Source organism: Crocodylus porosus, unplaced genomic scaffold (genome assembly GCF_001723895.1).
Source record: "Crocodylus porosus isolate Cpor-Errol unplaced genomic scaffold, CroPor_comp1, whole genome shotgun sequence".
In the NCBI taxonomy this organism is placed as follows: domain Eukaryota; kingdom Metazoa; phylum Chordata; order Crocodylia; family Crocodylidae; genus Crocodylus; species Crocodylus porosus.
In genome coordinates this window covers 47,796,784-47,810,185 of record NW_017728906.1, presented here as the reverse complement: position 1 = coordinate 47,810,185, position 13,402 = coordinate 47,796,784, and the positions used below count along the sequence as shown (strand labels likewise).

The 13,402-nt window shown below is 40.5% G+C and overlaps 1 protein-coding gene across 1 annotated transcript in view; it reads right to left on the bottom strand.

Moving 5' to 3' along the window:
• Positions 1-801: 801 nt before the first annotated feature.
• Positions 802-13,402, bottom strand: part of MED14 (mediator complex subunit 14) — a 55,628-nt gene continuing 43,027 nt past the window's right edge. Inside the window, exons 23-31 of the mRNA XM_019528457.1 lie at positions 12,907-13,018; positions 10,529-10,660; positions 8,760-8,942; positions 7,707-7,942; positions 5,248-5,427; positions 4,942-5,049; positions 4,082-4,207; positions 3,070-3,259; positions 802-1,400 (exon numbers count right to left, since the gene is read on the bottom strand). Coding sequence (XP_019384002.1) covers positions 1,327-1,400; positions 3,070-3,259; positions 4,082-4,207; positions 4,942-5,049; positions 5,248-5,427; positions 7,707-7,942; positions 8,760-8,942; positions 10,529-10,660; positions 12,907-13,018 — 1,341 coding nt within the window. The 3' untranslated portion in view covers positions 802-1,326. The remainder of the gene's footprint in view (positions 1,401-3,069; positions 3,260-4,081; positions 4,208-4,941; positions 5,050-5,247; positions 5,428-7,706; positions 7,943-8,759; positions 8,943-10,528; positions 10,661-12,906; positions 13,019-13,402) is intronic.

Genomic DNA, 13,402 nt, shown 5'->3' with positions numbered 1-13,402 from the left:
GAAAGCTTATGCCTTTCTGGACCAGTTAGTCTCCAAGTACTTCAATACCAACTGTTCAGGGCCACTCAGTGAAAAAAACCCCCCAAAAGCAGCAGAACCAAGAAAATATGCCTAGTCCTAATGCACCACATGGCCCTTACAATGAATCTGGTCTCTTTTCCATATGAAAAGATATATACATCCTTTAAAAAAAAATGTGTAGATATAAAGATAGATATGCTGGGCAAGTAGTTTCCCTAGGATTTAAAAAATAAAATCATGTTCAGAGCGGGCCCATCTACACAAGATGCTATGGCGTAGTAGCAATGAGATATTGCACCGTAGCTCATTGCTACCATGAAGTAGCACTGCTGGGCACTAACTGTGACGTGACGCTGCTGTGCTGTAGCAATGAGCTACTGAACAGTAGCAGCATCAGGAAAAAACCATGTGGCAATGGTACTGCACAGTAATGCTGGTTACTGCGCTGGTCATTTATTAGCTGCATAAGCAAGTGCTTATGCAAGTACTAAATGTACTGTGCAGTAAAAACTCTGCAGTCCTCCACATGTGTAGATGCAGCCACTGTGAACCAAAATTTCTTAAGGGGATCAATACACAAATAACCCCTTAAAAACCAAAACAGGTGATCCAAAATCTGGAGAAGCTAACACTGATGGTATTTTTTTTTTTGATGCCATAGTAAATTTGATGTTGGTACGTAAACATTTTTTACTCTGGTATTTTACAACAAAATTTCTAAATTCTGTTTACAATGGAGAGAGGAAGTAAAGTTCCTGAAGATAATACAATATCAGCTGAAGAATTTTTAATCCAGTTTATTAAATATTGCTTTTTTTGGGGACATGTTTACAACAAGCCCAAATAATTTGTTTAAGGATTCAAAGCAGTCATATTAAAATACAGCTTCAATATAAAGTTTGTCACAGTTTTACAGTATTCAAAATGACAGACCTGCCTTAAAAAAAGACTATTACACCAAAACATAACAAAAAAACAAACAAACAAGTTTGGCATTTTCATAATCTTTATAGTATAAAACAGAATATTAAACCTATTACCAGCAAGCTGATACTTCAATCTATTACCTAATCTGAAATGTCTCCCATTAAAACACACTATACAACAGCACTATACAAAAATTATGTTAATGACCATTTGATGAAAGTGCATCCCTGAAAATTTACCAGTTTATTATATTTAGCTCTTTTTAAAAAAGTGTAACCTGTTAAAACATCCTCTTTTTTAATTGAAGGCTTATTTCAGAGATTGATTTTTTGGGGGGCTGTTTTGTTTCTTGCTTTTCAGCCTTCTTTTTAAAAGTGTCTATGGACGCCCACCAGGGGGCAGGGTAAGATTGAGCATCAAATCACGAACAGCTGCAAAGATTGTGCATTCACCTAGAGAAAAGGGAAAAGAAATGTTAGAATAATTTCAAATTAGAATTCAGCAATCACAGGGTTAATTCAGTTTGTAAGAAGCCAGGAAAAGGTTGACTGCTGAGGTATTTTATAATTGTTAAAAATTGCTTTAAAATGACACTACACTATGTTGGCTGGTTTAACAGTTTTAAACCATTCTCTCTGATGGTTTTAACTTTAGCATAGAAAGACAGTACTTTCTTTAAAGCCTTACTTCGAAATTGCAGGTCCCATCGACCTCAAGGTCTTAGTATTCTAAAACTAACATTTGCACAAGTTCTGTGCCTCTAGCAGGAGTTTCCAAAGCTATCCGCTCCAAAAGGAGGCAAGATACAGAAAGGTAACAGCTAAAGTAACTGCAGCCCACATCTCAGCAGAATGTCTATTGCCAGCCATGTATTAGGAAACTGCTGCTGAAAGCAAATCTTAAGCTATGCTTTAATACCTTTTGAACCTACTGAATTTGAGAGGCATGGAATCTGGAGTCAGCAAGTAGAGCACAGACAGTTTAAGAATTACATTGTGCTATACTGCCCCATGCTTCGGTTCCATAAAGCTTTAAAATAAAATGTTTCCAATTCCAAGTCAAGACAAGAGTCAGAAACCTCAGAGTTTTTGTAAACCAAAACCAAAAGGAGGTAAAGAAGGAGACCATACTTCTTACAGGATATAATAAAAGCATTAATAGTACCAGAAGCACAATGGCTGACATAGTAAAAAAGAACTGTAAGGTCATAGACTGCCTTATTCTCCATCCTGCTAAGTCCCTTTCTAGGAACTGGGCTCTCACATAAGACATGGACAGAATCCAAAAGACTGGCCCACAAAGAGCGCTGTAGCCTTACCCATATGTGCATTCCAATTAATTAATTAAAAAAACAACAAGTGAACTTAAGGCTGTTTGTCCCCCCCCTCTCTAATCTCTCCATGGCTGCTAAATGTATCAGTAACTGAAGGCGAAATATTAATGTAAAACTTGTATCAGAATCTACAGAAATTGTGTGTGGCCCTGTCAATTTAAATCACTCCAACGAAAACAGAAAGTATTGCATGAGGTCAGAATAAATAAGTAAAGAGCAACACAGTTCACCCTGCACGTTCTTTCCTTTTAACCCAGTCACTGGTATGCTTTAGAAACAATTACTGTACTTTCAAGTGTTTGTGTCAGAACTGAAATTGATTTAGCATCTATAAACCATTTAAATCCAAACACTTTACAGCCTATTTGAAAAAAAAAAATTGAATTTTTTCATGACATGCAAGAGGACACTGCTAGAACATATAAGCAAGAGACAAACCATAACAGTAGAATATATGTGGTGAGCCTTTAAAAACCTGATATTCTAAACACAGCTTTTCTACTGTTATTTACACTATATGGCTGCAACAGTACACGCATTTTACGTCCTTAGTAAACAATATAATACAGCTTGTGCTTAGAAGGTTATAGCAACGGACAACTAGCTTGTGTTCCTAGTAATGATCACTTACACATGCATTAACCCTCTTGAGACTGCTCAAGAAAGAAATTGATGGTGGGGGGGAGGAAATCAAGAAATATTCAGATTTAAAAAGAGATTCAGTAGATCTGGCTATTTGTCATATATGCCTGGGTGGAGAGAATTTATTTACTGGATATGTACAGTACCTGGTCGTGGTGAATTCAATTCAGCAAACCTCTTCAGAATATTGCTAACCATCATGGGAGCAGCCACAGAAGAGTTCTGTTGCCTGGGAATGTCTGCCTGTTGTGTTGTACCTGAAGCCATATCATAAATAATTGGGACAATAATACTAACAGCTTCCTGTGGGACTGTCGTTTTCTGTGTTAACTGAAGCTGTATGGAAAAGAGAGTGCATTAAGGTAAGACAGGAGTTCTCTCAACGTATGCTTATTATCACTGCCTTGTTACTTCAGGTTCTAATGTGCAGTCATATATTTTACTATTTCCTAAAATAACCATTCCAATGTGAAGAATATCTTAAATAATTTCACACAGACATACATGTGCATACAAATAAAAGGTTCTACTCAAGAATATACCGAGGTATATAGTCATGGCTATTGAGTCCCCCCCTCATCATGCTTATGTACTACCTACGTACTACTTGGTACGGTAGGCCCAAAATAAAAAAAAAAGTTTAATAGCACAGATAAACTTCTTATATGATTAAACAATTCTTGATCTAGCCCATTTTACATGCTCACGCCTATAGTATTTTTAACCAGGTTTGTCTTGCTCTGGTTTAGGGAAAATGCAGGCAGCTATTTCACAGCGCCTCAGCCAGGAACACAATGACTACAGGACAGGCATACAAAGTGGCATTTGCAGTTCACGGAAAATTTAATTTTAGAATGTCCTATCACAACACCTCCACAAAGAGCAGGAAGAAACACCTTACACAGGAAGAATTAATTGGGTCAGTTTCACAGAAGAGAAACAAGCTGCTGAACTCATTAGAGGGAACACTGCTACCCTGGTACTTTAGCAACAGCAAACATTTTCAGATACCATGGTTACTATCCAAGAGTAACTGCACCATGTAAAGTGGAAAACCATATTTAGACAGCCCGCTAATAAGTTAGCAATTCTGCTCATTGCATATAGTATCCTCCATGTGACTTTTAAAGAATAGTAATAAAAAGAAGACATACTTACAAAAAACAACATTTTGGATTTCAGCACCACAGCAGGTGTTCCAGGAGGTGCAATTGGTGGGGCACTAGGAGGAATAGTTAAGCAAAACTGCACATTCCACTTCAGCTGACTTGCCTGATCAGGGAACTGTTTTAAAAAACAAAAGTGCTACAGGTAATACCATACAGCCGTGTAAAGGGGATATTGGCATAGGCTGGCATACTAAATTATGGCCCATAACCTAGACTTTCCAAGTTTTCAGATGGTTTTAAAGTTAATTCAATTAGAACTAAAGCAAGTCTCCTGCTTGTGAATAGTCTTGGCACATCTAAAATGAGAAAAGCAATGTAAAAAACTACTAAGCAGACATGCAGTTGTGCAATCTCTCAAGCCCATCATGTCATGGAAGGATTTTTTTTTTTTGCTGACTTTAGTGTTATAGTGAAGTCATCCTTTTCCCGTGTCCTGTATGTTTGCATTTAATGTATTAGTAGATGAAGATACAGAATCTAAAGAACAGAATTAAATTCTGAAGGTCACCACAGGTTTTCTCTCAAGTGTGGGTGTGGAAACAGAGCAGCCAATGGGCATGTGTACACATTGCCCTACGTCACTGTAGTGACACGCTACAGCACTGTATGGTGCACTACAACAACGTAGTGATCGTGCAAGTCCACGCATGATCGGCAGCTACTTCGCTGGACAGGTGAAAACTAACTGTGCACATGTCACAGTTTGGACAGTTACTGCACTGTGCTTTTAGTGCTTCCTTTAGTACTTCCAAAAGGAAATACTAAAGCATGGTGCAATAGAAATGCTGCCATACAGCAACATGTATATGCATCCAACGTATAGTAATTGCATTTAAAGGTAAAACTTACCAGCTCAAGTTTCATGATGTGTACACAGTCCCTGAGGATGTGTGTAGGAGCTCCTAGCAATTTTGTAAAGGCTATTAGGGTGTTTGCTTTAAATGGTGGTCCTGCAACCTACAGTAATAAACCAACAATTAGGACTGTTCATTTAGAAAAAGGATTGTGCTGAGTAATTAACTGACAAATATGCATGCATTAATCTTTGTTCTTCTAGTACATTTTTACATGTATTACTAGTTCCATTAAAATTAGTAGTACTCGAGTAACAGGACAAAGCTCATATTAAAAAGAGATGCATATAAAACAACATACCCTTGTTTCAAAAAATTTCTCCAAAACTTGTAGTTCCTCTGGTTTCCACTGTACTGCATTCTCAGGAGTTACTTTTAGTTGCAAAGTCTGGTTGGTTTTAGGACTGAGAGCAACCCTGCACTTCAGTGCATCCGTTTTAAACATTATCACACCTGGTTCATTGGAATTTATTAGCTGTAGCTATAAAAACAGGAACAATGCATCCGATTAGTAGTCAAGAAACAGCACGAGAACAAACTTACTTCCCAAAAGTGAAGGGGGGGGTTGTTATGTTTTCTGGGAAGATTTCAGAGATTTCATAGACATTAGGGCTGGAAGGGACCTCAGAAGATCAACTCAATCATGTTTTTGCCATCTAAAATACGCAGTCAATAAACACAGACCAATAAGCACAAACAACAAAAAAGAAAAATTGGTGCTTTACTCAGCTTTTTTTCCACTGTTCTCAAAGCACCAGGGGTAAGAAACCAGCCACAATGCCACAACTATAGATTCCTCCATGCTGGAAGAAACAGTAGGCATATGGCAAATATACAGCAAAAGCTTTGTTATCCAGCAGCCATGGGGAATGGGGGGTGCTGGATAACCAAATATGCCAGTTACCTGAGAGGTCCGAACAGGCATCTTTGCCTGTCCAGGCCACTGCCTCCCACCGCGTCTGGTGCACCACCACCCCTCCTGCCACGTCAGCGTGCTGGGAGACAGGGAAGGGGGCCCTGTGCAGGCTACTTTGCCCTGGGCCATTGGGGCTCGGCAAAACTGGAAGTGCCACGGTGGGCACTTCCAGTTCTGCTTTTACCTTACAAACCAGCATGCTGGTTAATAGAGCATACGAGTTTGTAAGGTGCCAGATAATGCAGCTTTTACTGTAGTTAGTTCCTGTGCCAGTGATCCCCCTCCATTTCTAAGGTGCAGATCCCAGCTGGGACATAATGGACTCTGGTCACTTCTGGCTGGTAAATGACTCCTCCTTAGGAACTGCTGCTAGCTACTGGATTTGGGAGTAGCTTTTATGCTGCTCCACTTGCCTTAGAGTAAATACAATTCCAGATGAGAAGACCACAGATTGCAGTGACAGCTTTCCATCTCATTCCGCTACACCAATGGGAAACTGGGCAAGAAAACACATACTGGTCTCTTACAATTAGAGGTGCAGATCAGCACCGATATAAAGAAAATTGACTGTACTGGAAATTGGGGTTTTTTGCCTGATGTGGCTGATATATGGCCCGTGCACGTGGGGCGCCACAGCACAACATGTAGGTGGCGAGGAGCACAGCCTGGCAGCTTGGAAAGCTGTGTCCAGCTGGTAAGTGTTGTGGCGGAAGGGGAAAGGGGGAGGGAAGAGGTGTGGGGGTGCAGATCCAGGCCTCCATGGTGAGGGAGGAAGTGGGGCTGTGGCTGGGGCAGGGACTCCTACCCCTGGCCCCAGCCCCACTCCCTCCCTCACCTCAGGGCCTCCATCTGCCTCCCCCCCATACCCTTTTCCGTCCCCCTCCCCTGCCACTCTTCAAGCTGCTGGGCTGTGTATCGAAAATCAAACTGGTATTGAGATCAGCCAGTTTTTAAGAAGGCATATCAGCTATTGGCATCAGCCCAAAAAAATCTCTAGCGGTGTACCCCTACTAAATCATCACATTGTAGGACCGCATTTTCCCCAATGCTTCTTGGGAATCACATTATGAACTGAATACCAAAATAATTCAGTGTTTCTTTATCTGGAGCTCAGATTGTAATGGGTCACATAAAAGAATTTAGAGGGACAAGACTTCCAGTAGTCAAAGAAGGATACTGTTTCCCTAAAAGCACAGGTTCCTTCCCCCAACCTTTCCAAGAGAACAGCTTCAGAATTTTGTCAGGCTAAGGGAGATTTTTTCCCATATTAAGCAGAAACAGGAGGCTGACAAAATATTGCTTTACCTTTCTCCAATGCATGAATTGCATAAGCAAAATTTAAAAATGCAAGAGCTTAGAGATCTGGTATATAATGTTTTATTAGCATTAAACTTCACATCCCAGATGTGGAAGTTCAGCAGGCATCATACTCATTTAACTGGAGAAGATAATTGAGGCAGAGAAATTAAATGCTTTTTCACACTTAAAAGCCAGGAATAAAACAAAGAAGTCCAGTTCCTCAGCCCTTAGTCTAATCACTGCACTCTACTCATTTAGGTATTTGGTACACGTCTTCACAGGAGAGATGCAAAACAGGTGAGAATTCGAACTCAAAAGTTGGAAACCTGAACTAGCAAAAATATTCAGGCTCTTGTTTGAAGTAAAGTCAAACATCTCAGAAAATGAGGAAGTAATTACAATGGAGATAGATTATTTTCATAATAAAATGCAACCCAATGCAAAAATACAAAAAAAATTGCAAAGCTATACCTGAAAAAAAGAATAATAATAATAATAATAAAAAAAAAAAAGAATACTTGGGGTCAGACCTTACATTTACATACCGTTTCCTGCTGGATAATCCTTTGAAGATGTCGCCTCATAATAACTGATCCAAGGAATCGTTCAAGAGGGGAGCAAAGATAGCTACCAGCTAGTCCTGGCACAAGCCCAGGAGTAGGAGAGGGCAACAAAAGAATATTCAAGGCACTGTGGGTGAGGATTGTGGGGATGGACGCAGCCCAAGAGCGCTGAGGTAGTTTACGAGGTGGAGGCATGTTGGTTGGCATTGTCTGGGAACCTACATGGGATAGAAGAATCCTCAATTACCAATAATGTTCCAAGTTAAACTGCAGTTTATGCCTTCAGAGTTTTGGGAGACAATTTAAAAAAAAATGATCGGGCTAGGCTCAGAATAAATGTGGATGGGTTTTGAGCATGATATGAGACTAAGTTTGAACATGGTAGAAGCTTCACCTTGCCTCCTGCCAACTTCATGCATTTAATGATTAGTCTTTGCTTTGTCTTCACAATTCACTTTTTTCCTTTGGGACTTACATCACTGACTACCCTAAGAACAGAGACGGGTATGGCAGCAAAGCAAAAATGTTCAGCTATTTTACTCAATGCTTGAAGAGAGTCAGAGTTGTCAATAGCTTGGTTTCCAGTCTCAGTCTCAAAACACAGGAAGTTAGCTAACCAGCCAGTCCGGCCAATTTTATACTGAAACTAATAACTGAAAAGTATAATTAAACCATCTTGTAGAAATGGTGCTTTAGCTTTGAAGCCCGGAGTTTCTCTCTCATGAAGTCAGATATGCTTTTCAAAAATTTCTTGGGACTGCTGCCATTTAGCTTGTTCACAGTAATAGGATTCATAGGTTTACTCACTGAATGAACTGCTGAAATCAAAACATTGATCTTAAAATTTACCATTTGCTATTATTTAGCATACTTTCTACTTTCTTTTAGAATTCACACTAGACCAAAATTAATACATACACTAGCAGATTCTTTTGCTATGTAGTGATTGTGTGTGTAAAAGGGTGCTAGCAAAAAGTGGAACTAGAAATATTCACCCTAACCAAATCATAAATTGTAAGTGTTATTAGAACATACTTGTTCCAGCTCGCGGGGAATGAGAAGCATCTGGGACTGGAGAATGGAGGGAAGGGTTGGCTGGTGACATTCCAGGCATGCGTGCTGCTGGTGAGGGACCAGACACCTGAGGAGATCCTGGCCAATTCCCTGCACGCTGACTGGGTGACATCATTGTGTATGGTGAACTAGGATCTATCGTACCTGTGGAGGTTGCAAAGTTACTTTTGCAGGGATTTTTTTTTTTTTTTTTAATTTTTTTTTTTTTTTAAAAAGCAAAGCTATTCTAAACTAGAAAATATAGGTCAAACAAAATGGACCTGGAACAGAGTACTCAGATCTTAGTTTTAAACAACAAATACAAAGTATCCACAATCTTTTAACTCACGATTCACCTGCAGACAAATAAATAAGACATAAGAACGCAGAAGGCACCTTTACCACATTTTCTATTTATTTCAAACATAACTTTAAACTAGAGCTTAAGAACTTCTTATTTTACCCGAGCTCCTAATATCTACACTACAAACATGCCAAGCAGTAGCACAAATATGTTGAATTGCTCCATGCATGGTACCTCCCAAACTAGAGGCAATATAGCAATAGGGCTAATTTGTCACAGCTGAATAACAGCGATATTGGTTCACCTACAGCATTGCACAAACACGGTTAACACTGCTACTAGTCTGGGAGGTAGTGCAGCATAGTTGAGTGCACTACAATGGTAGTGGCTGACCAGCCCAAAGGGATCCTTCCATGTGGAGTCCTGCTGACAACAGTGGACTTCTATATATTATCATAGGTAAGAAAGTGGGACACAGAAAAAGGTAAAAAGCTGTATTTTACTACAGCGAATGTCTTTACAACAACCAATTGTAGCAAAGCTTGCTTCATAAAGTCATCTGCATGTTCCTTAGCAAATATAATCTGGCAAGTCCAAAAGCATCACCAAGAGATGAGCCCTGCTGAACCTGCATGTGTCCACACGTTTGGCAGAACTGATAATGTGGACATGTGCTTGGGCAGCCCCAAGTAGGCTGCTCTCCAGTGCTCCAGACACAGAGAGAGCCACTAGCTTCAGTCTCCCAGATATGCACCGAAGCTGTTTATACTGCCTAACTGGGGGCTCAGGTATGCCTGGGAATGGTGTGGGTAAACGGGATTTTTCTTTCAGCATTGCTCCTAGACTCAGTTGGAAGCAAAAGACTTGCCATCTATTGTCAAATAGTCCAATTACTTCAATTTTTTTTTTCAGCGAGATCACAAATGTTCTGAAAAATAAATCTACTGTGTCTATCTACTGGTGACTTATGTAGCATCTAACATGTGGTCGTTATAGCAGGCAACATTAGATTAATTTTCCAAATAATTCAATAACTGAAATGAGGGCAAAAATCTGCTTTAAGGTTTTGGCAATATTTTTAAATTCTAGGATTCTTAAGTAACCAAGGATAGGTTAAAGAGATTTAATTTTACTATTCTGACTGAAAGGGAAGAGGGAAAGTAAATACACTTCAATCACATCTATGGATTTTAACTGAAGTTATATCATATTCCAGGTTCACTTTCCCTACATTACTGACAGGGACAGTGAACAATTAACACTCAACTTCCAGGAGATTATAAATGCTCTAAAGTAAATCAAAAGCAGCCACGTGGCTACTACTAAGAAACTTCACATCTGTAGAAGCCAGTTCCTGAATACAATGATTTCTGTGTCAATTTATGTCAACTGGAGAGATGTAATTATCAGAAAGCTTATATATAGATATTTTTAAAGAGACACTCACCATGTGGACTGGCAAAGTTAGCTGTCTGTCCCATTGTAATTCCAAGAGAAGAAGGTGAAGGAGTTGGACCAAATGAGGCTGGTGATGGAGCTCTTAAAGCACCACTAGGGGAACTTGCAGCATGTAGATTTCCTATTGAAGGCATACAAGCATTTATTCATTACACAACACACACCTCACAAGCGTAAGCACTCCTGTCACAATCACTGACATCTTTCTAAAAAGGAGAAAAAGTAGATTTGCTAGCATTTCCTCTTCCACCCAGAGATTAGAGTTTGCATGTGAATGGACTGCTATTGGTAAAGAGGAAGTAAATAGGGATTTATTATTTACTGGTTATCTCAATACAAGAACTAAGAGTCACAAAAATGAAACTAATAGGTAGTAAGTTTGAATATAACAAAGGAAGTCCTTTTTCACACTGTAATTTTTTGAAGTGTGGAACTTACTGTCACCAGATGTTGTGGAAGCCAACAGTTTAGCCAGATTCAAAAAGGGACTGGATAAATTCTTGGAGGAAAGGGGTAAGAGTGGCTATTGAGCATGGGCGTTAGGGATACTGAATTAGCACTTCCTAGACTTTAAATAATAGAGGATGCAAGGGAGAGTGGAACAGTGGGGGAAAAAGCCCTGGGCATACACAGTTTACTTCCCCTTTCAGCATCCACCATTTGCCACAACATGGACCTATGGTCTGACCCAGTAAATGACAATTTTTGTTTTTATGCCCTGCACAATGATCAAGACTATGGAATACTGATTCATGAAATAACCAAAGCCTACTTTAACTGCAACCATGACTTAAAATCCTATGGTCCACTCTACATCCATAATTAGGGGTCTGCCCAACCCAAAGAGGCAGACAGCCAGTTTCGCAGGCAGACTGTGGGGTAAGCCACCATTTTCACATGCTTATTGCGGTGGGGCCCCCAGGCCTCTCATTAGTCAAAGGGCCCCAGTGGCCCTGCCTCCCAGCACCAATTAGTGGAGACAGTTGTGCTATATAGCCTCTGCCCCTTGCTGCTGATTGGCTAAGAGGGCTACCTGTCAGCCAATCAGCAGTGAGGGGCAGGGGCAACAGCCATCTAACCTGTTTATCTTCTTGCTGGCAGCCCCCTTCAGCTGGGAGGACTACTGGGGAGTCAACATTTTATTTTTAGTACTTTTTTTGATGCGTTCTATTTTTTTTCCTCTACCCATATTGTTCTTGGTAGCAAACCATTACCCTGTTTTATGGGTTCTAGCAAGAGCCTCACTAACTACAGTTAAGGAGTAACCCTTCCCCCTTTAAGCTGTGTCTTCAGATGTTTGCAATTTTTGAAGTTCATGCTTCAAAATGAAGTGCAAGATGACCAGTCAGAGTGGTTTTAGACCAACACAGCTACAACTTTTATCCCCAAGATCAGTCTATTCAAACGTGAATTTTTTTTTTGAGTAAACTTTTCCAATTTCGTCAGCTCTTGCATAGCTCCAAGTTACACACGCCCAATCGACAATCAATTTCATAGTGAGCCCACATGCTACATAACTGTGCGCTTGCCGAGATGTGTGCTAGCAGAGGCAAGCCCTTGATGACAGCCCTCCGGTTTGCCTTCATCACACCATAAATTGTCACACTTAGATAAACCATGGACTGTAAAGGTAATTTTCCACAGCTGGCAAAGGCCCAATTTTTCTGTGATGCTCTCTCAACTTAAGAGGAAAGGCCTCCCTGGAAGTTCATAGAACAAGGTGTTGGGGGGAGGGTGGATATTAGTCCAAGGAAGAAAAGCACATTTCTTCATCTGGGCCCTTCACCTTTCAGGAAAGAGCTTGGAAGTTCCATACAGAAAGCAAACGGAAATGTTAAGAATGCATAGTTAAAACACTGCAACATTAAAAAGCCATGGTTATACATGCAAACTAACCCTCGAGTCCAATTGTTTAAGGAATAAACATGTACCTCAAAAACAAAAAAACCCCCAAAACACAAAAAACACACACAAAAAAATAACCCAGGGGTAGGCAACCCCTGACAGGTGCCAGAGTCTGGCGCACAGGCATTTTGCTTGTCATGCACGCATGCCTTGGGGCAGAAGACAGAGAAGGGGCTAGGGGTACACTGCCACAAAAAGGACTGGGCCCCTTACAGTTTCCCCGCTGTCTACCCCTGGTACCCCAACATCTTACAAGTCAGGGTTATAGGTGTTTTTGCCACTCTGCCCAAAAACTTTGCCAACCCCTAATGTAACCAAACTTGTGTATACTTTGGGCATCTTGTGGTACCTATATTAGATGCAGGCCATCAGTAGAAAGCATACTCAAAATCACTGTATAATGTAAAAGGAAATGGTAATAGCTACTTATAGAAGACTACTACACACAGCAAAGACATTTACCTGGTGACTGTGTGTGAATCATTGAAGGAGATGGGGTCACCGTGTTGTGATAGGATGTGGGTGGTGAAGTAAGAGGGTAAGCTCCTGATGCTCCTGCTTGTTTTGCAAATGGCTGAAAACATCAACATAACAAATGAGAATCTTCCAACAATTTAATGAGTTGAAGTGACAGTGTTCCCCAGAGGCCTGATGGAGATTTGACCTCCAGTTCTCATATTTAAGTACCCTATCACATCATAATCCCCAAGTCTCCAGCATGAACTTTATTAGAGGTGCACCAATACATCAGTCCAATATCAAACTGGCACCAATATAAAAAAAAACTGGACTAATCGGGAGTCAGCCGATAAATGCCTGTGCATGTGTGCAGCCGCAGGGCAGCACATACATGGCAAGAAGCACATCCCAGCAGCTTGGAGAGCTGTGTGTAGCTGGTAAGTCTGCTGTTGTGGAACGGGAGGGAGGAAGGAAGGGGCATTGGGGTGGGGGGGAAAAA